At 37.3% G+C, this 23,471-nt stretch overlaps 1 protein-coding gene across 1 annotated transcript; it reads right to left on the bottom strand.

The window, feature by feature from the left end:
* Positions 1-353: 353 nt before the first annotated feature.
* LOC583349 (amine oxidase [flavin-containing] A) lies at positions 354-22,691 on the bottom strand. Its single transcript, XM_030997785.1, has 12 exons — positions 22,630-22,691; positions 19,129-19,274; positions 16,333-16,420; positions 14,857-15,031; positions 11,986-12,100; positions 9,763-9,920; positions 8,970-9,153; positions 7,975-8,063; positions 6,103-6,276; positions 3,028-3,114; positions 2,210-2,307; positions 354-1,291 (listed from the first exon to the last, which is right to left on the bottom strand). The coding sequence occupies exons 2-12, from the start codon at positions 19,241-19,243 to the stop codon at positions 1,186-1,188; spliced, it is 1,389 nt and encodes a 462-aa protein (XP_030853645.1). The 5' UTR covers positions 19,244-19,274; positions 22,630-22,691; the 3' UTR covers positions 354-1,185.
* Positions 22,692-23,471: the final 780 nt, after the last annotated feature.

Below are 23,471 nucleotides of genomic sequence, written 5' to 3'. Positions count from 1 at the left end.
AAATTGTTGATAATTACACTTAAATAGAGAAAAATAATCTTCAAAATAAAAAGACAATCAAATTTAGTAATCATACCGTCTCGGTACCAATGATAGGTTGACACAATCAATCAAATAAAAACAGTTTCTATTTATATCTCTTGATCACATTTGTTTCAAAATTGGATCATAGTACTGATGTCTTGACCATTGCTAAATGGAAATTGAAAATCATGATTTTATCTTTCATTTTGCACAGCCAATGGATTGTCCTTTTAATAATAAAACATGTATGTGGTATTTAGTCAAGTTCACAAAACAAATAAAATGAATGGTACAATATTTGCATATACTATCTTTTTTCTTCTATTTTTTACTCCAACAACAAAATTATTACATTGTTTAATAATTTAAAGGATTATTTTTCAAAAAAGGTTACATACATTGTACATGTAAATTCATTACAAAAGCACACACTTTCAATATATTTCTATTTCATTTGAACTTGACAGATTTGTGTCAACCGAAGGCAGTTCTTCAACAAGTCTGTTATCACACAGGCACTTTCATGGTTTCAGAAATGAAAGTGTGCTTGGATTACACTCCTTTTCTATCCCATAATACCATCTCTCTTTTTTTTTAATACCAATGTCAATACTATAAGTACTGTAGGATTAGTTGATTGAACAATCAGTCAACATTGAAATTCATCCACCAAAACATATATAAAATTACACAAAATGTTCAGTATAATCTCTGGTGGTGGAGAAAGTGGTGGCCATTATTATCATCTGATTACCATGGCACTGCCATCTGATTACCATGTCACTACCATGCGATTACCATGTCACTACCATGCGATTACCATGGCACTACCAAACGGATACCATGTCACTGACATGCGAATACCATGTCACTAACATGCGAATACCATGTCACTACCATGTGATTACCATGTCACTGACATGCGAATACCATGTCACTAACATGCGAATACCATGTCACTAACATGCGAATACCATGTCACTGACATGCGAATACCATGTCACTAACATGCGAATACCATGTCACTGACATGCGAATACCATGTCACTAACATGCGAATACCATGTCACTACCATGTGATTACCATGAGCTTGTCATGTTACCATCACATGACTTCGCTTCAATCATTGGAATGATAATGGAATGATAATGGAATGATTTTCAAAGGACTGCAAGAACTTCCTTGACGACTCTGGTTGACGCCTCTGCGGTAGATTCCATCATCCCTAGCCACACAGCTCCAGTCTCCTCACCAGCAAAATGAATACTGAGATAAGAAATAAAAAAAGAAAACAAATAGAATTGGCTTGAGAAAATCTGCCTCCAAACATGAGGCAAATCTTACTATGTGTTCAAAAAATAATGATATGAATTGAATTGAATTTATTCACCACTTTCATAAAAACATACAAAGGCAAAGAATACAATAAAATATTTCTTGCAAACAAAGATACAAACCAATGAAATGGAAACTACAATAAAGGAAATTACGAAGTGGTTGGATCATCAAAAAAGTTACAGAAACTTATAGGTACATGTAGATGATCCTAAAAATTACACACAAAAAACAAAAAAGGGACAAATAAAATACAATAATACAATGATAATTAAGGAATGGAATTTTTTGTCAGTATAGGAACAGATTTTAACTTGCAGTTATACTGTATAATATCATTATTATTATAACCATTACACTCTTCAAACTGGTAATAAATCTTAAATGCACAATCCCTGTTTTCCCATACAACATTGTAACTGCATGATGTAACATTCATTCATATGCTGACAAGTGTACACAAGGTTTCTCCCGCTTTTAGCAGCGAGGTTAAGAGTGTTGCCAATTTGAACAGGATAAGGTAATTGATTGTTTATAACCGGTGTGTTGGCTCAGTCAGTAGAGCGTCCGCCTCACAACCGGGAGGTCGTGGGTTTGAACCCCAGCCCCGTCATACCAAAATACGTTAAAAGATGGGAGTTGCTGCTACCTTGTTTTGCGTTCAACAATAAGGGATAGAGCAACGTCGATCTGGCGCTGCTCAGTGGCTGTCAGGCTCATGATCACTTGGGCAAAAAGAATTTCCATTTTCGGTTTTAAAAAATTTGGAGTGGACTTTAAAAGATTATTTTTTATTTATTTATTTATTTTAAATAATTCAAGAGGATGAATCAATGAAAGGAGACCTACCATCCATGAGATTTCGTCAAAGAGTCTAACACCTCGGATGTCTTCAGACCAGCATTCATTTTAACAGGTTCCTCTCCAGTTGCCGATCGGCACCAAGACTATAGGTAAAGAAAGAAAAGCATCAGAGTAAGTCTACACATTCATTTAACCTCTTCACAGAAGAATCTGACAATAGTGTTGATGATTTTATACATCATATTTCCTTTTTACACTCACTGTATCTCTTATAAATGAATTTAAAGACAATATATGAAATGCTGGGAACTGATGGCACAAAGCTAAAGGGGTCTACTTTCAGCTTGTGCTTTTTTCCCCTTGGATTTCTTAATGTTTTGTCAATTCAAATCCTAAGAACAATATCAATCTAAACATCACCCTCAACAAATTACCTCCAACATTTGTCATATTTGGAGGTTTAAGATGAAACAACTATTAAGTGCATGTAGCTTTGTGAAGGGTTTATGAACTTTATGTTAGGAATTCCAGAAATATCTGGCAAACACATTTGAGACAGATTATTAATATGAGCTCCATCAACAAGACATAATTCGAAACGACCTGTTAGGCTAAAAATTGGACCTGGGCCCTGTCGCAACTTATTTGTGACTGATTTCAATTGCAAACATAAAGATATAGGAGACTGCAAACTTGCGAATGATTGGAACTTTGGATTAATAAGACGGGCCCAGAGCATGTAAATTCATGGAATGGATGGAAATATTACTTTAAAAATTGAGGAGCTATTCCATATTTTTGTGTAATTGTGGAGTACCTCAAGGTACCTTACTAGGCCCTCTCACGGAGGCCTGGATACTCACCTCATCTCTGTATTCAATGATTTCCCTTGCTTCATCTCCTAATACACTGGCTAAGAGATCAATGGCTATGGGCTTCCTTTCATCACTCTACAACAAAAAGAAGATAATGATTTCCTTTAGTGAACTATTTCCTAGTTAAGCAGATAGAAAATCCTGGATAGTACTCATACATCAAAATTAACTCCTATGGTCCAAACAACGGAGAAGACGAGTCCATTAAGCTTTCCCTGAATTTCATGGATTACACTCATTTGAATGATGACAAAACCGGAGGACAAATCATCCAAGTGAAAAAATTTGAAAAGAAAAAAAAATACAATTTTCAAGAGAAAGGACAACAAAAGAGACAATTTTGAAGGTACTGGCAACTACAAATATGGCTACGAAACAGGACACAGAGAAACGTAACGGATATGATTCAGATAACGTCCCTAGTTCCACGGGGCCGGTCTCTGGTCAGTCTGATGTCTTGTCAGCTGGTCAGCCAGACGTGAAGTCAATTACACCAGACAATGACCTGAAATGTGCCATAAAACAGCAACTAACCGAAGCGCTGAGCTCACTCAAAGTGATTGACATCATCACCGAAGCTGTTTATGATGCCATTTCTCTCTATCTTCTATCGATCTCTCTCTGTTATGCCTTTTGTTCGCAATCTGTGCAATATGCTGTGCAATCACACTAGCCGCCTATTCAATACAGTAATAATCAATGTTTGCCAATTTGCTAATTCGCTTGTTTTTCTTTATTTATTGCATCATGAGGTGTATTCTTTTTAATATATATTAATTTTTAAGTTTCAATACCTAATTTTAACTTAATTTTTTACTTTATTTTATTTCATTTCATGTTTGTATCTATTAATCATTATACTAGGTTATTCATCACGCTTGTTACATTTATTTTCATTGTATTTTATTTAGGAACAGCCAACGGCTGAAGCAAGTGATCCGTGTTGCAATAAATATTTGAAAAATGAATGTATGAATGAAATGAATCGTTTGAACACATTTTCATTTTAAAATTCACCTTAATTAAACATTTTCTTTTGAGGCCGCCATCCTAGTCAAGCATTGCTTATGATTGCGGTCTCCTGCAATTTTTCGACAGATAGTTCAAATAATACTTAAAATTAATAATGATATATTATAGAAATATTTAGTTTGTTATTATATGTTAATATGTCAATAACATTTTGACATTAAGTTATTATTGTTTGTATATTTTGCATTATACAATGTACCTTACGTTTATATATTCTTTGTTATTCAGTATTGTTTTGGGGAAAATGCAGAAATACAATCAAATATTTTGTCCATTGTTCATGTCCCTTGAGCTATTTTACTGTGAATGTTTTATTTTTAGGTAGCTAAGCGAAAGGTCATGGCACAAAAAGACGTGGCTGGAACACAAATGGCAAAATTGTTGGTGAATTTTCAATTTAACAATTCAACAAAATGTCATTTTGATAAGGTCCTACCTGTATTCCATAACACAATTTTTGAAAATCTTTCATTTTACATTCCAGGCGCATCTTTTTGTGCAACTTTATTCGGCTTAGTTACCTTTAATAATCAAGTGTAACATGAAATAAACATCAAGATGGTCTGATTAAAAATTAATACACAGTAGCATTACTTTCTGACTGAAGTAAAGCCAAATGGAATCCACAAGAAAACAAAGGACATCTTCTCCATTAAGAAAACAAATACCGAGTTGCAATTGGTGAGTAGTTTCTTGCTAAAAGATATTAGCTGAGAACTAAACCAAGACCTGTTCATAAAGAGTATCCATCAGATCCATCCATCAGATCTCTCTGATTTATTTGGGTCTATTCTGCCAATCTTTCTCAAAGCTCTAGTGAGTTATGAGCCCTGAATATACATTTACCTGTAGTCCAGGTTGTTCTGTAGTATTAAGCCCCTTGCAGCCCGGGGCCCAGCTCTAATGATCTTTGGTGCAAAATGAGCCATAATTTGAAGCATTTTCAAACAAATTTTTTATGACTAATTTTGAGAACCTGTCGTTTAGAAATTTTGGATTTAGGTAGTACGAGAAGTGCTGCCAACATTCAGCTCCCTAAACATAGAACCCAAAGATTTCAATTTGATATTCAATACTCTGGACCAAAAATTTGGAACACCTTACCATCTATCCTACAGAAGTTGCTCTCCTTGCAGATTTTTTCCCAAAAGGCAAAAAGGTATTTAATTGCTCTGGTATTAATACCCTTTCTTGTATTTATGTGTGAAAGTGACTTCTTGTAGAATTCAATAACATTATTTATGACCGATTATTTATTTTGATCACTTACATACACGCCTCAGCTGTTGCTAGGTACCATCTGTTTATTCCCCAGGACGATGTTGTCGGATGAAGCTGCTGTTTGTTTGTTGATTTTGCTTATTTTTAATGATAAATTATGTACGCGCTGTCTTTTTTAGTATTGTAACACTTTGTCATTTTTATGATGTACATGTCATTGTAGACACATGCACAGGCCAAGACAGGCCAGGAGGGCTCAAATATGGAATTGAGTTACCTTTCTCTTTATAAGTGAACATATACCTTCCTATATTTAATTCTCTTCTCAGTTTTTCTTCCATTTACTATATTTTCTTTCCTATCAAGGTTCTGTTATAATACAATATGTAATTTTCATAATAATATCTACAATTTTCTCTCAGTAACTGTGTTAACTTATTATGGGGGTTCCCAACACAAGCTATGCTTTTCGGGTCTTCGCCTCCTTCTGTTATCTGAATTATTTATGTTGAAATCATTGTTACATATACATTGTGTTTCATATTATAATAATAATAATAATAATAATAACAATAATTGGATTTATATAGTGCCTTTTCCAAAGGATACAAGGCGCTGCTCTCTTAGACTTTCAACAATTTAAGAGGAGTTGTACAGGTAAGTTTTCAGTTGTTTTTTTGAAGAAATCTAATGAAATACTGTTTCTTAAGAACGAGGGGAGTTTGTTCCAGAGACGTACCGTTGAGAAGGAAATAAATGTTAACAAAAAATACAAAAGTAATGGTTAAAAAGGACTTTTTAGGAACTTACGGTCATCTTGGCGAAGCTTGGAGCGGCAAATAGACCCATGAGGGCTGGGTTCCCATTGGCTGAGGTGTGGTCAAAGAAAGCAATGATAGGATACTGCCTCTCGTCTTTGAAGCTTCCGAGCGTTCCAGCCTCGCTCAGGAACTCTCCTGCCATCTTCTTGTCTCTCCAGAAGTTCTACAAACGGAAGGGGAAAGAAAATGTTAGTATATTGGCCATAGTAATAATAATAATAATATTGGATTTTTATATAGTGCATGTATCGACCTTGCAAGGTCCTCAAGGCGCTCCAACATTACCTGGCTATGCTAGGCTGCCGATTCCGACGCTCACAGCATTTCAAGGAATTCCTTCCTACCGGTACCCATTTAACACCTGGGTGGAGAGTGGCAAGTGTAGATCAATGTCTTGCCAAAGGACATTAGTGCCGCAGCGGGACTCGAACTGCGGACCCTGTGATTCGCAGTCCGACGACTTATCCACTACGCCACAACACCTCTACGATATATAGTATATAATTAAGGTAACATTAATAGTGCAACGTGCAATGTATTAATTAAAGGCATCGTTTAACAATGTTAAATCTGATATGCATGGCCCTACCTGTCATCAGTGTCTGTGATATGGTGTAATATTGAAGCCCAAAATAAATTGCGCTTCAAAATAATCATGAAGTGCCTCATAAAAGTACAAACCGTTATCAAAACATTGTTTTTAATTTCAATTTCCAATCATAAATATCTTGATAATCAGACGAGCAATCGGCTTGTAAAAGTCATGGGATTCCTGACTGACCTAAAGGTTTATAATTATGAATGCAGCTTGAGCTAAATCCAGGATTTTGTTTACAATCTGAGGCAGAGATACCCAATCCATCTAAAGGAGCTTTGTTCATACTGCAACACGAATGGAGTCAAATAGTTCTGGGAGGTTTCTTCTTTCATTTGGTTTTGTGCTTTAAAAAAACTAGATGGAACTTCGACTGCGCGCAGTCGAAAATGATGCCTCCGCCATAGAGCAATTTTACAAACCAAAACAAAAACAATTTTTAAAATTCAAGTTTGATTGTAATCCATCTGTCGGTTTTAATAATAATGCATGCACAAGCTATTTATAGGCATCCTTAATGAGCCCCATGACCTTTGACCTGATGACCCTAAAACCTAATCAGTTGATTGGCTCAGCAAGATACATATACATGTCTTGAGTTTGATGGTAATCTGTCTATTGGTTCTCATGATAATGCGATCACAAGCTTTTTGTGGATACATAATGAGCCATGTGACCTTTGAACTTCGACCTCGTGACCCCAAAAATCTAATCAGTTCATTGGCTCTGCAAGATACATAAATGACCCAAATTTGGTAGGAATCCATCAATCGGTTCTTGAGATAATGCGATCACAAGCTATTTTTGCATATATAATGAGTCCTGTGACCTTTGACCTTGTGACCCCAAAATCTAACCAGGTCATGGGCTCTGCAAGATACATACATGACCTGAGTTTGGCTGTAATCCATTAATATGTTCTTGAGATAACGCGATCACAAGCTAGTTTTGCATGCATAATGAGCCCTGTGACCTTGACCTTGGATCTTGTGACCCCAAAATCTAATCAGTTCATTGGCTCTGTAAGATACATACACGACCCAAGTTTGGCGGGAATCAATCAATTGGTTCTTGAGATAACGCGATCATGAGAATGGGACGTACGGACAACCCGAAAACATAATACCTCCGGTTACTTTGTAGCGGAGGCATAAAAAGCATATTAAATAAGTAGATGAAGTACCCTATCAAAAATATCTTATTTTTTCACTAACTGGCAAAGAATATGACATAGAACTCTCTAGATGAAGAGAAGTCAAGATTTACCTTCTTGTATGTGACGATGAAGTGCACTCCATAGTCACCAGAAGGAAGCTGACGGGGTACATCAAGGGGCGGGGCAAGCTCTACCTTACCTGAAAATGTGTGTGTGGGTGGGTACGTGATTTGTATGAATTTGAGATTGTAAGATTTAGAGAAAAGAAGAGAGAGAGAGAGAGAAACAGAGAGAGAGAGAAAGAGAAAGAATGAGAGAAGAAAGAGAAAGAGAAAGAAAGAGTGAATGACAGAAAGAAAAGAATACAGGTAAAAATAGAGGGAAAGAGGAGGGGAAGATAAAAAGGGAGAGTGAGAATGAGAGAAAGTAGCAAGGAGAGGATGATAAAGAGAAAGGGAGAGTATAAGAGGAAGACAGAGGAGAGAAAAGACAGAAATTAATGGACACAATGTAGGAAGCTCCATGGAAGAACATTCTCTACAGACAAGTTACAGCAAAATTCTTTATTTAACTCTTTACCTGCTTTGATCAACTAATGGGACAAACACTGGATTGCCATGGTTGACTGGATAGGTACCATACCCTCCAAACAATATGGCAGTCTGGGCTTGTGATCCATTAAAGTAAAAAGTAAATGAACTAGTACTGCACATTATTGCAGGACTATAAATTGCAGGAATTTTGGACATTCTGCATTAGGCATGCATGTATACATGCTCTCTAAGCCACAAAGACTGTAAACAAAAACAAAAAAAATCTCAATTAACATATACTGGTGTGTTGGCTCAGTCAGTAGAGCGTCCGCCTCACAACCGGGAGGTCGTGGGTTCGATCCCCAGCCGCGTCATACCAAAAGACGTTAAAAGACGGGAGTTGCTGCTACCTTGTTTGGCGTTCAACAATAAGGGATAGAGCAACGTCGATCTGGCGCTGCTTAGTGGCTGCCGGGCTCATGATCAATTAGGCAAAAAGAATTTCCATTTTTGGTTTAACTTAATAAATTTTAAAAGATTATTATTATCATTATTATTATAAAAAAACTCACAAATGTCTCTGCTTGGGATGGCCATAATGACGACCTTCGTCTCCAACATGCGACCTGACTTGGTGTGAACGGTGGCCTTAGTCTTGTCAGCAGACTGCTCGATGCGCATCACAGCATCACCCATTGCAATCCTGTCGCTACCAATCTTCTCCTGGAGTCTTTCACCCAGCTGCTGGCAACCACCCTGGGGAAAGAAAGAAAAGAAAAAAATAACAATATCAATATTTAAAAGGCCATTTAAGATTTTCTCATTATGTTATTCAGGAAAGTTTCAACATAGACATGTTAAGAAGATCTCTTGGTGTTGATGCCATGCATAAGGAATTTCAGAAAGAAAAAGGGGTGGATTCTCTGCAACAAACAGTTTTTGATCAGCAAACTTGCTATGATGCTCTAAAATCACCTATATGTCGGCCCGAGATGTACAGCACTTGCTCAAGCGACAATTGCTCTACGGTAATTTTCTACACTAACCAAATTTCTAAATTCAACTACGGCCGTAACACTGAACCTACAGAGGTGGATTCATCCAGGTAGACTCGCCTTCTCAGTCCCGTAGAAAAAGAAGATAACTTTAGCCTTAAATACATGTAGGTCATGTGACACAAAAAAAATTGCTGCTCGCATTGCCCACTTTCCAGACATGCAGTGAACCTGCTAAAATCTGGTTTTGCGATTCTGTAGAAGCATTGAATCTTTTTCATTAGTGTGTACTTTCAAGGTCTATTCCAGGTACACAATACCATTTTGGGGGGTCTCCTGCAGAAACACGCTGTTTGTGTCTACTGCCTACCTTGAATTTGAGATCCATGCGTCCCATGCCCTCTCCTCCTATGTGCTTCTCCCAGCTGCCACAGCTGTGGATCATGCACATGTACTGGAGAACAGTGATCTGGTCAGGAGGCATCGCGCAGAAGGTTCCGATCATTGTACAGGCCATGTCCTTCGCTCCTGTAAGGAATGGTCCAAGGTTCAGGTCAGGGGGGTTTCTCGCTTCTTTTCTTTTATGCATATAAATATTGGGCAATTTCGAACGATAGCCAGTTCAGGTATCAACAGATAATCGTTGACAGATGGTGATACCAGAAAAGTGAGTGATAGAAATAGCAAAGATGCTGTGTTCAATTGGTTTAGACTCTTTTGAGTTATCTTCATGCCAAGGCAATGACCTTGATTTTAAGAAATGTTCTTGCAGCTGTAAAAGAGGCTGGGGAGTGTTTCACAAAGACTAAGATCAACTTAAGTTGGACTTAACTATGGCAGGCTGTTTATGCCACTGTTTTCTCTAATCATTCCTGGCATTGGTTTCTCACAGGATGTACAATTCGTGGTCACAAATCTACAGAATTTACATTTTTTTGATAGTTCATTATTTAAGGAAAAAATAATATCTAAAGATCATAAATGAGAGACCAATGGTGGGAGCAACCAGTGGCATGAACGGCCTACCATAGTTAAGTCCAACTTAAAGTCGATCTTAGTCTTTGTGAAACACCCCCTGGACTCCCTGTAGGAGAGTCCCAATCAAAAGGTTAGCTGCTGCTCAAATGATGTTACGTATCACTCATCTATCAAACAACAAAATTAACTTAACATTTCTATTACATGTAACATAAGAATTTTGTGGAGCATACCATAAGTAGTGTGGCAGAGTAAACTCATGTTGAAGAAAGGCAACATTATATGATACTAAAAACACGCCTGACGTAACAAGCTTAGTTTGTCTTTAAAGAATAGGCTGTGAGCTTTTTTATTAAAACTCTTTTTATCTTGGTTTGGAAGAATGTATAATAGAAGAAATATCCTGTGATAAGGATTGCTCTCTTTAACACCCTCCCAATCGAAATATGACAAGAAATAGCTCAACAGTTTGGACCAAACTCTTGATAATTGTCTGTAAACTAAGTGGCATTGAATGGTAAACAATGCGTTCGAATTGACCCCCCCCCCCCCCCTCCCCCCTCCAGTAGATTTACTTGTCCAACAGATTATGCCATGGTCAAATTTGGCTGGACTCTGCTGTACATCTCGTCTACAATCGATATTTAAGAAAATCTCTGAGTTGATAGCATAGGTCTGCAAGTTTTCTCTATGAATGCAGAACATGCAAGCACCAGCAGGAGGCTGATGGATATGTCCAACTTTCTCCATTATCTTGCCACTCATTTGATGAATGTATGTGACACAAACAGCCAACATACTTCTTGCAAACATCACATTGGCTTCATGCCGCAGGGCAGTAGTAGGGCCAAAAAAAAAAAAAAAACATGTTTAGCGTCCTGCTTTTTTAGAAATAGGAAGGAGGATGCCCTTTTTTTCTTCTTTTCTTGAAAACGGCTGCTCGGTACATTTTCCCTGACAGTCCGGCTATGTTTCAAGATGGCCGCCGACATTTCCTTTTTTTTTTTTTTTTTTAAATCAGAAATAGATCCCTTTTAGCAGTGTTTTTCATGTTTTTTTTTCTTTAAAAAAAAAAAAAAAAATTGTAAAATTTCCAATTTTTTTTCTTCATAGGAAGCGGCCCCCAAGAAGGAAGCTGGCGGGGACACTTAACATGTATATTTTTTTTAACGGCCTAAAGTGTCTGCACGGAAGTTTCAGTTCATCCCAAGGGTTCTTGCAGGTAACTGAGAATTATGCTTGTGAGGAGAGTGCAACAACAGGACCCAACCGCAGCTTCAGATAGTATGATGTGATCTTAGGCGAGGCGTCAAAAATAAATATACCAGCCAGCGGCAGCTAACTGCACTTGTGCGTCCTGGCTGCATTTTTTAAATTAGCTCAGCCGGCTACCGCTGGCGATAGGAAATGGCATTCAAAAGCATGCGCCGGCTGCCGCCTTTTGAATGGAAACCGAGCCTCAGATCCCAGCCTGGCGCAAGCCGGCTGGGCTAATAAGTGAAAAATAATTGCCCCAGCCAGGCTTCGGCCGTAATTGCAGCCTCGATGCGCCAATACGTGAGGCGGCAGCCTGCTGGTATCGATATTTTTGACGCCTCGCCTTAGGATAACTCACCCTGAGTCCATAGAAACTTGGGAATGAACTGCTCCATTGTGGTGTCATCCCATTCAGAACAGTTCTCTGTCGCAGCTATATCCTTGAAGTTGACCTTCTCTGCAAGTTTGTCCATCTGTCACAAATATGCAGGATATGATACATTATTTTAACTCTCTAAAGAAAATTCCAACCTCAATAGACAACTACTCTAAAAGAATGAAGAAAAGTCAGAAAAACAGGCTTGTGAAAATATGAAAGAAATAGGCTAACAAATTGATTGTGATTATTTAACCTTATTTTAACCGGGCTATTTCAGACCAGGTTTTTACAGGGGGGGGGGGGGGGTCAATTTTACCCCCCCCCCCCAAGATCTCGGAGACCGAATGTCTGATTCATGTGAAATTTTGCATGGAGGTACATTGAAGTATTAACAACGCGTTCATGTTTTCATATAAATGACAGAAGTACGCTAATTTTTGCTAATTTTTCTCAATTTCAAAGAAAAACACAATAAAAAGTATTTGACTCAAAAGGAATCACAGACATGGATAAGTTTGAGATTTACATGTAGGTATTTACATTGTTTATTATAGTACATATGGTAACATATTTACATGAGCATGCATAAATTTGGATATATTATCGTAACATGTCCATTCGATTACACATGCATGTATGAAACAGTCACTGTTTTTGGATGACATTTGACATTTATTGGTCATGTGACCTTGTAATGCTTGGTTCAAACTTCACAAATTTAGAAGCAAAAGTTGCACAAGACTTCAAAGAAAAAAGTTGTGAAAGGAAAACTTTATATCTGCCGCAGTTCCCAGAGTAGTCGCTAAATTACTACAGGAGAGGGGGGAGGGGGTCCCCCCTCCACCCCCGGTTACAATAGGGTTAAAAGTTGGAATCACCATACGTATGGGCACTACACGATGGCTGGACTGTATGACTCAGGATGAATATGACTCAGGATATTCTTTTCTCTTTCCTATAATAATATGCTATCCATAATTTATTTTGAGTACTGGTAGTGTCTCAAGTGAGGAGACACTTCGGAAAAGAAAAAGTAAATGAAAGAAATTTTTTGTACATGAAAAACAGGAGAGTTTTCCATGATTACGTCACAATCCTCTGACCAAATTGATATAATATTTATATTGATTTAGTGATTTCATATTCCTAATATGCATACATGTAACTCAATTATGGTTAATTAAAAATATTTTAAAGCCTATCTGCACTAGTTTTGCTAGGAGGCGCACTAATTGGAGTGAGGTCTAGGGGCGGCGCCCCCAGAAGCTCAGGGATTTTAGGAATTTAATTACGGTCAGTTGGGCAACCAGGGGCCCCGTCTAAGGGCCCTTGGTGGGGTCCAGGGGGGTAGAGCCCGCAGGAGCTGAGGGAAAAAATAATGCCATTTTAGCAACATTTGTCAATCACTGGTATCAAATTAGAAATAATCCATTTTTGAATTTTATTGGGGGGGGGGGGGGTACTTCCCCCCCCCCCCCCCATCAGTTTGCCAGTGAAAGGGGAGGAGGTGACGGAAGTGACTACCTTTCATAGAGCTATATGATAAGTCTTATTATATAGCTCTATTCTACCCCCTCACAGGTTTTTGAAGTTTTGTTGTAAAATTACAAATTACATACTTTAGCAAAACTACAGTGTGAGTCAAAAAAAAGTTTACACCTAGAAAATTGCTAATTATTTTAAAAATCATCTATGAACAGTAAACTATTATACATCTTATGAAAGAGTGTTTTATCCCAAATCATTTAGTTTTATTTTGTGAGGTAATTGCTCAAGCTTGGATGAACAGGAGGCATTATTTTGCGAGAGTGCAAGCATCGACTTGCGCCAAAGTTGCTTAGTTGATGTTTGAATAAAACAATTGGGATTTGGGTATTAATCCAGTCTTTGCCGATCCAAATAACATCCCTAACAAAATAACATGCCACTCATATCAAATATTGAATATCAACTATCAACAAACATTTGTTCACGTGTGTGTTGCCCCTTTGCATTAGTTACAATGTATTTTCATCGTCATGGAAAATGTAATATAATATACAAAAATTGGCAAATAATTGTTTCTAGACCAATGATTTAAGTGAGAAAAACTTACATTTAATATTGAAGCTGTTGCCATTTGTATATACATGAACTTGAAATAATAAGTAGCCTTGAAAGTGTCACTATATATCATGTGTGAGTGAGCTTGAAGTTTAATGGTGTAGGTTTGTTTGAGACTATATATAGCCTTTACACGGTTTCATTTATAATCAGGCTTAAAGTGACTCGGTAACATTGATGAAGGTTGATGAAAAAACAGCATAATTTTTGTATGAAATGTTACTTATTATACTCCTTCTACTGTACTAGCCCTCTATTAAACATGCAAAATAAAACTGAAAAAATCCACTGTCCACCCTCTAACAGTAAATTTTCCCAACCATTTTGAATTTTCCAACCACTTTTCCATAAAAATAAGACATATAATAGGCTCTTAAAATACTTTCAACACTTAAATGGTTGGAATGGTATATAGAGCCAATGCATTGCTTTGGGACAATTTTCATTCACCTAAATTGTAATTAGACAGTAATAATACAGTTGGGAGAATTAAGAAATCGATCAGATCTTTTTTCCCAATTTGTATCATTAATAATGGTCTGCTTTCACTCAAACTTTCAGATTATCTTTAATTGTACATCTACAGTAGCATTGAAGTCAATACCTATCACCATTTTCTCTCATCTGAACAATGTTATCAAGTCCCTTTAATGAGATATGCTATTGCATAATTCATGAATAAGATTGGTGGGAATTGCAAGATTGCACTTAAAACACAGTTCTAAATGTAAATATCCTGTTTCCAACCTTTCTGAAGTATCTCAGGAGATCCACAAGTGCAGTGTAGGCTAGCGGAGGAATGGCTCCAGAATATTTCTTGATCTTGCCGTCAGGGAGCTGCCAGTGCTTGCTTCCCTTGTCATAATGTGGGTATGTCTCTACTCCAAACTCCTTGAGTAAGGCTATCATCAGAGGCTGGGCACTGGGGATTCATATTGAAGGAAAAGAGAAGGGTAGGGTTATGGAGCTAGACCTAGTATGCACATTAAATTTATAAAAACAACATCAAAAATCCCATACTGGATCTATATTTTGCATGCTCTCTCTCTCTCTCTCTCTTTACTTGTCTCTTTGTATCTATTACATCTATCTAATTCAAGGTGGACCACACACAAAAAATTCAAACATGTAAAATTGAAACTAAGAAGGAGAACAGATGAGTGCAAAGCTTTTGTTGCCTGGGTCCAGGGCTCACTTGTCAGCTCTAGGGTTTTTACATGCTCTCTGACCAGTGCAAACCAAGCAATATTTTGGAGTATTTTATGACAAACATTTCAGAAATAATTTTGGTTGAGAGTGAATGATATTTCATACAATTATGTGAACCACCCTGCTATCTATTTATTCATGTATCTATCACTTTATCTCTTCATCTCGCTCTCTCTCTCTCTCTCTCTCTCTCTCTCTTTATCTACCGGTACCTATCTATCTCTCTATGTCATTTGATTCTTGCATTCTCTCCCTCAATTTTCTTGGAAGCTAATATATTTTCTCTGTATACTAGTATTAACTCGCTAGTATACTAGCATAGCAAAGTACTAGCAATTAATTACTAGCAATATCATTTTATCCTAGAATTAGAGCCTTCCTGGCTTTCAGCAAGTATGGTCTATTTGGCATAGGATTGGGTGCCACAAGGGGGGTTAACATGTACAAGTTAAAAGCCTTGTGGCTCCCAACAGAATATATATTACAGATATATCAACTGCTATGAGAGGCATGGCTGTTTTAGAGGATCAAGGGGACGTGCACATCCCCGAGAGCCAACAGCCAGGCATTGAATATTAAAGCAGTTGATATATCTGTTTATATACAGAATCGACAACAAAATCTTCCAAGAATTCTTACCTTATCCTTTTCTTGAGTAAAGATTGGTTAAAACATCACAGAAAATCTGAGACACTGTCTGTCAATCTTCGCTGGAAAGATTACTGAATGTTACAATCATTTGGGAATCGCAGGCAATCAGCACTGTATGGTGTCCGCGCTCGCACAAAGAAAATTTTAATACGTAAACCAATGGGGATCTCATCAAAATGTTACTATTTTCCCGGTACCCGGAATCTTTAGGGAATCTCACTCAAGAACTATTGACCGTTACTGGCATTGTGCGTGTCTTTACGAGAATGGCTAAAATCACCACTCCAATTTCGACCAATTAGATGGCTAGATCTCTAAAGAGAGCCTCAGAGGTAATTAATTTTTTCTAATTAATGAACACACCTTCCAACTCTGGACGACCCGATATCAAAGTGATCCTTTCCATTGGCAGCCTCCAGCTCAACAGTCTTCAGTGCACCACAAACACGATCTGATAAACAAGAGAAAATATAAACATTGACAATTGGTATTTCACAAACCGCTTTTTAAATCATTTAAATTCAGCATTTTCCCTCTAATGAGGGGTTAATGGCTTTCACGCCATGATGACACTTCCTCCCTCCACTTTTTCTTGTTTCGAGCATCCTCCTCATTTAGACAAACCCTACTGCTTTCTTTCTTCTTCCTTACATGAAATTTTTGGTCTTCCTTCCCCTCTTATGCCATCTACTTCCAGATTCCATATATCTCTATTAGATTATATAAATATATATATTGATATAAATGTATATTTCTGTTCACCTCTAAAGCAACTGCGTACATGGACAAGACATGATTATGCCCCTGGTCCCAAGGGGGCCATGGTTACCATTTATAGAATTTTGAAACCCTTGTCCATAGAGTACCGAAGCTGTGACGTCATACAAATCTATTTTTCCGAAAGAGCTTCAAAAATTATGTCCAAATGTCGAAAGCCAATTGAATATGTTAAGTGTTGGCTGAGATATGACCATCTGAAGAAATAGATTTCCTATAGGAGCTCAGTGTTATTTTGCTCTGGTTCCTAATGTTATAAACCAGAGCAAATAACATCAAGTTCCTATAGGAAATCTATATCTTCAGATGGTCATATATATCTCAGCCAATACTTATCAATTGGCTTTCGACATTTGGACACAATTTGTTATGCTCTTTCGGAAAATGAAGTAAAAATTGAGAAATTCATAAAAAAGATTTTTGATAACGTCACACTTCACCAGTGACCACTCAAGAATGATTCCTGCCAAGTCTGCAAAACTCTGACCATGGGATTAAAAGAAGATTAAAATCTTAATGTTTACACATGATAAACAACAATGAATGGACAATAGATGACGGGCACCAGAAACATCAGTAGGTATCTTGTTTGAAGCTCAATTTTTGTTTCAATGCTTTTCTCATCTTTCTGGCATATGATGACCTTGTTATTTTGCGCTGGTGCTTGCCATGATACGTCTCTTTAATTTTTTTGTTATCCAAAATTACTCAAATTTTGCCTTTCCTCAAATCCAATGGTGAAAGTAGGTACCAATAAACTTCGGGTAGAAATTACAAAATGGACTGAATGCAACATATATGGTCTAAATGCAACACATGGTCAACTATATACACAGTGAAATGTTAAAAGGAAATTTCTCATATCATGACTGAGTTATTCTGACTTTCAAACTTTGTAATCCTTTTAATTCAAAGTTGAATTTGTCTATAGGAAGATGTTGATTCCCCTTTAATTTTATGAGCAAACAGTTTGTACATTGACCTGTGCTTAAGATAATTTAACCTCTAAGTAGAACAAAGTCCATCTGATATAATCTCTAATGAGAGATCATTTCCTATAATGCACACTCTATAGGTATTTAAACCTACATAATTCTGTTTCTTTCTTTCTTACCCAAAGGTCATTAAGATTACTGTCTGGAGAAGCCATTGTCCTCACTTGGTATCACATATTGAATCATTCAAAACCCTTCTCAAAACTCACCTTTTTCATCAGTTATAGTTTACTGAAGGTGCACACAATTAGTTAATTCCATTCAACTCAACTGTATTATATTGTATTAATAATACATATATTTTTTTTGTTGATTTTGTTGCTTTTAAGGTATTGAACATGTTGAATTATTATACTAAGTTAGACAGTTCCACTTGTGCGATTTGAAACGTCTGTATAAAGCGCCCTATAAATGTAATTATTATTATTATTATTAAAAAAATCATACACTGTAAGCATATGTCCTGCAAAATATATCAAAATGCAGAATACATGTATGAACAAAATAGCCTGCCTAGATATATTCATTGAAATGTATGAAAAAACAGACTTCCTGCCAGTCAGGCCAACAGATGTGGATACATTGTGAATAGCTTCCGTTAAACATTCATGAAATCTTGAATTCCGGTAAAGACAGGGAATTGACTTCAAACATTGCATCAAATAACCATCGCTCTTAATGTTCAAGACTTCAAATAAATGATTCTGGTAGAAACTTTAAAACTGTTGAGAAATGAGCAAAAAGGGATTTAAAAATATGAATGTAATCTACGCAATGTGGTGTATCGCATGATCCATATAAACATAGTTTGGCAGTCTCAGATCGTCCACAAAAGTGTCATCCCCCTTTTTTTTCATCAGTTTGTCTCAGTCTCTAGCCAGGTACTTTAAAGGGGGTGAAGCATGACGAGACTATGTGTCTTTCCCGTGGCCTGACTCAGGGGCTAATCGGGTATAATACGTCTACGTAAGACGCGGGGGGGGGGGGGGGGGGGGGAGTGGCGCCGGCCTTACTTAGAAAATAAAATGCAGATTTGTAAGGTTACTGATTAGGAGATGGGTGGGAGAGATGGTCCAGGCATCTTCTTTCCTCATCCCTTTCAGCCTTTCCCCTTCTCCCTTTCCCTTTCTCATTTCTGATTTCTCACTCTTTCTTTCTTTTTCTTTTTCCATTAAAGCTTGTCTGCACCAGTTTGGCCAGGAGGGGTTAGACCTCCTGCATGGTCACTGACAGGTGGTCAATCTCAACAAATAAGCTCTCAATTAACATTAGAAAAAGGGGATCATGAGGTACCAACGGGTACCGCTTAGGCATTGTTTGCTATATAGAGGGCGCAAGTAACTAAAAGTAGTGCAGCCCTGCTTTAACTATGTCGCTGCTTTATTACCTGATGCCTCTAGGATTTGAATTTTGAGTCCACTTCTCTCTTTCAGCAGGAGATGAGCCGCGATGAGCCCTCCTAGACCTCCGCCTACAATGATCACATCCTTCATCTCACCCATCCTCTCAAAAGTCTTCTAAACAGTCTGTGATCTGAAAAGGAGGGTCAAACATTCATGTGAACCGCATGTAGAACAATCTCTTCATCCCTGTAATAATGATAATAATAATAATAAAAATCTAATTAAAGTCCACTCCAAATTTTATTAAACCAATTGATCGTGAGCCTGGCAGCCACTGAGCAGCGCCAGATCGACGTTGCTTTATCCCTTATTGTTGAACGCCAAACAAGGTAGCAGCAACTCCCGTCTTCAACGTCTTTTGGTACGACGCGGCCTCCTGGTTGTGAGGCGGACGCTCTACTGCCTGAGCCAACACACCGGTAGGTTAGGAACATTCAATTATTAAAGGCATCGTTTAACAATGTTAAATCTGAGATGCATGGCCCTACGTGTTATTAGTGGCTGTGATATGGTGTAATATTGAAGCCCTATAAAACACTTTGCCCTTCAAAATAATCATAAAGTGCCTCAAAAAAGTAAAAAATCTTTGAGGGTCTGTTTTTACTATACTCATTTTCCCCAATATACTGCAGTGTTAATTTCTAATTCCAATCATAGATATCTTGTAAATCAGACAGACGATTGGCTCATAAAAGTCATTGGATTCATGTATAACCTATAAAGGTTTATGCTTATCATTGCAGCATGAGCTAAATCCAGGATTTTGTTTTAGAATCTGAGACAAAGTTACCGGATCCCCTTAAAACTGAGATCAATATCTTTCACATGGATAATAAATCATTTTTGGCAACTTAATCATGGTTCCGTGGTGTAGGGTCACAGATATAAAAAAAATGAAATCAAATGAAGTTATTGAAATAGAATTAACAATTTAAACTTAGCATTGATAGGTACAAGTATATCAAGTATAAAAGCAGGGCTCGAAATTAGCGGTTGCCCGGGTGCCATTGACCACCTAAAACGCCACCGGGCAACCTAAAAGTCCCGTCTTGGCTGCCCGGCTGGCAACCAACAAAATAAATGTCAAAAAAAGGAAATGATCTCAAATAGCCCCGGCCCCCGTAACGATTACGAGCGGCCGCTCTCTACTAGCTTTGTATTCATTGTGTGCATTTCTTGGTCGGCACGCACACGCGCGCTGAATCTCCGTCTAAAATTGTATACACAAATTCGGTCATAAAAAACTTGATTCACCTGGCTTACCATGTCGCACGCACGTGTACGCGAAAACACGTACATTTTCGCGGTTGCGAGACGGAGCGCAGGGATCGAGTTTTTTGCGGTCGATTTTGTTTCGATAGATCATATTAGCTGAACCTAGACCATTTGCTAAAAAAGATCGCCAAACTGCAATCAATTTCCATCATGATTGCCGCTATTGTATATAGTTTTCGTGAATAGAGGTATGAAATCAAAGCTTATTTTGTGATTATTCTCGCCATGATATTCATTTTTCAAATAAGTTTTCACAAGAAAATCGGAGAAAATGATCGTAACTGACAGTTCAGTTGCACAGTGCAGTGTCACTGCAGCTGCTGTGTGAGCTGAGCTGAGCTGAGCTAGAGTCGAAGAGACTTGACAACACTTTGAAATTGCTATCTGTTTGCATCATTATTGCCGTGATTTCAAAGTAGGTTCGTGAATCGAGGTATGAAACCTGAGCTTAGAACTAGTAAAAGTGTTACTTATGTCTTAGTTTTTAAACGACTGTCTGATTTTCTTGTGAAAATTTTACTTTGAAAAAAATGATTATCGAAATTCAGTAGAAGATCTGAACATGGTCATGGCCAGAATAATCACAATCTATTATGTTACAGTCAAATGCATTAAAACTTAGGTTTTTAACTAGATAAATGCTTTCTTTTTGAATGGGTAATTATGACGCAGGAAGCCCGAATTAAACCTTAGCATACAAAAAAAAATCTCAACAAACTATCCTTTTATGAATTAATGAAAAAGTAGCCCCAGAAAAAAGAGCCCTCGAAATGAAAAAAAAGCTCTCGGAAGTTGAAAAAGTAGCCCCCCAAAAATGTCCCCAAAACCTGAAATGGAGCCCCTGAAATGAAAAACTTAATTTTTTCCCTGACTGTTGTACCGGGCACTGAGTTAATTATGATTTTTTTATAGACCCTCTAGTTTTAATATTTTAATTCAAGATTTCAAGTAGCGCCCCTTATAACAAAAAAAAGTGCCATGGTAACCATGATTTTGTTGTCCAAATTACCATCCACCATGGTTACCATAGTATCAAACGATAAATATAGGGTCATCAAACAATGTATTTTATTGTTTGGTACCATGATTACCATGGTTACCATGGAGGATGGTAATTTCGATGGCGCGACAATTGCGACAGACCCGATGGCAGATTTATGCATTACACAAACCCCTTTAAACATATTCACTGTGACCACCTAAACTGCCATTTGGCAACCTAAAAAACTGTATAGGATGCCCGGCTGGCAACCAAGAAAAAAAGTTAAGTGAGAGCCCTGAAAAGTATTAAAAATACAAAATTTAATACAAGAGCAGAATCAAATTCACAAGTTTTTTTATCACAAATGACAATTGATAAAAAAAGAAAAGAAAAATTAAAAAAAACAAGTTCCTATTGAAGACTTGTGTTCAATCAACTTATGTTACGATCACAAAGCTTCGTATGAACGATACTTTAGTACGAATCTCCCTGTTTTTACATTGTCTTCCCAAATTTCCATTGTCTGAAAATCGTTCGTACGGCGTTCGTAGCAGTTTGTAAAGGCATTTGTGACTGAGGCTTTACTTACAACATTGCTGGCTGACTGATGACAGCAGTTTTTAAATAGCACAGTCTGTTTTTTCTCTTAAAAAAAAATAGTTAAACCATTGGCAAACTAAAGACCAATTGTCACCTCATGCCACGGTGTTGGCAATGAATGAAGTAAAATAATATGCTTGTTTGTTTGCTCCCCCCCCCCCCAAAAAAAAAAAAACTCCAAATGAAAAATCCAAGCTCCATCCATGAATGAAAATTGAAACGCCCTGGCCTTGGCTTGGAAGATTTAGATCTACATCAGTAAAATAAAACAAGACATCATGCACATGCACCCTACAAGCCTCTTCAAGGTTGAAGGAAGCAAACTGTACCGAAGAAGAAAACTAAAGAGCTTAGTAATTAGTCAGTCAGCAGCCACCAACCTCAACTCTCATGCACGCCCATGTAGCCGCTCACCCTTTCGCCAAACTCTGTTCCCGATCCCGGGGACACGGCGGGCTAGGTTTTTCAAAGAGTACGATACTGGGCCGGGCAGATTCACTTTTTAAGTAACGTGTAATTTTCCTGACAAAAAGGCAACACAAGTAGGTGCTAATTACATTCCATTTCATATATTCATTCAATTTATGTATTAAGTAATAGTAAATCTAGGAAGATAAGTAATACTTACAGTAGAAGTAGCACTGCCCTGGAGCCGCGACCCTGATTCTCGATCTCGCCACAGAAACAAATACAGATATAGAGCAGAGTTGGTCGATAAAATAAGTATCGTACGATTGCCTTGTTATGGTTTCTAGATATTATTTTTAGGAGTAAAGTTTTTATCACCATCTTTAAATGTTTAAAATGGGCTAAAAATTTGAATTTTGGAAAAAATTTATCCTTTTTTAAAGATTTCAATACATAAAATATATTGTGATATTTTTTTTTGAGCTGGTTCAATCCTCAACAATTAAATAAAAAGAATAATAATACCGTACGTCCTTGACTTAGACTTGTGAATAATGGGCGTGTCCAGAAAGAAAATTTGGTGGCAACTAGGCCACGGCCCGAAAAGGCGAAGAAGAAGGCGAAGAAGAAGAAGAAGAAGAAGAAGGCGAAGAAGAAGAAGAAGAAGAAGAAAGAAGAAGAAGAAGAAGAAGAAGAAGAAAGAAGAAGAAGAAGAAGAAGAAGAAGAAGAAGAAGAAGAAGAAGAAGAAGAAGAAGAAGAAGAAGAAGAAGAAGAAGAAGAAGAAGAAGAAGAAGAAGAAGAAGAAGAAGAAGAAGAAGAAGAAGAAGAAGAAGAAGAAGAAGAAGAAGAAGAAGAAGAAGAAGAAGAAGAAGAAGAAGAAAAAGAAGAAGAAGAAGAAGAAGAAGAAGAAGATCAAGAAGAAGAAGAAGAAGAAGAAGAAGAAGAAGAAGAAGAAGAAGAAGAAGAAGAAGATCAAGAAGAAGAAGAAGAAGAAGAAGAAGAAGAAGAAGAAGAAAAAGAAGAAAAAGAAGAAGAAGAAGTCAATTTTTCTCGAAAGCAGA

This window comes from Strongylocentrotus purpuratus, unplaced genomic scaffold (assembly GCF_000002235.5).
Source record: "Strongylocentrotus purpuratus isolate Spur 01 unplaced genomic scaffold, Spur_5.0 spur5_scaffold_4, whole genome shotgun sequence".
Classification (NCBI taxonomy): Eukaryota; Metazoa; Echinodermata; class Echinoidea; order Camarodonta; family Strongylocentrotidae; genus Strongylocentrotus; species Strongylocentrotus purpuratus.
The sequence above is the reverse complement of the archived record's forward strand: the minus strand, read 5'-3'. Positions and strand labels throughout refer to the sequence as shown.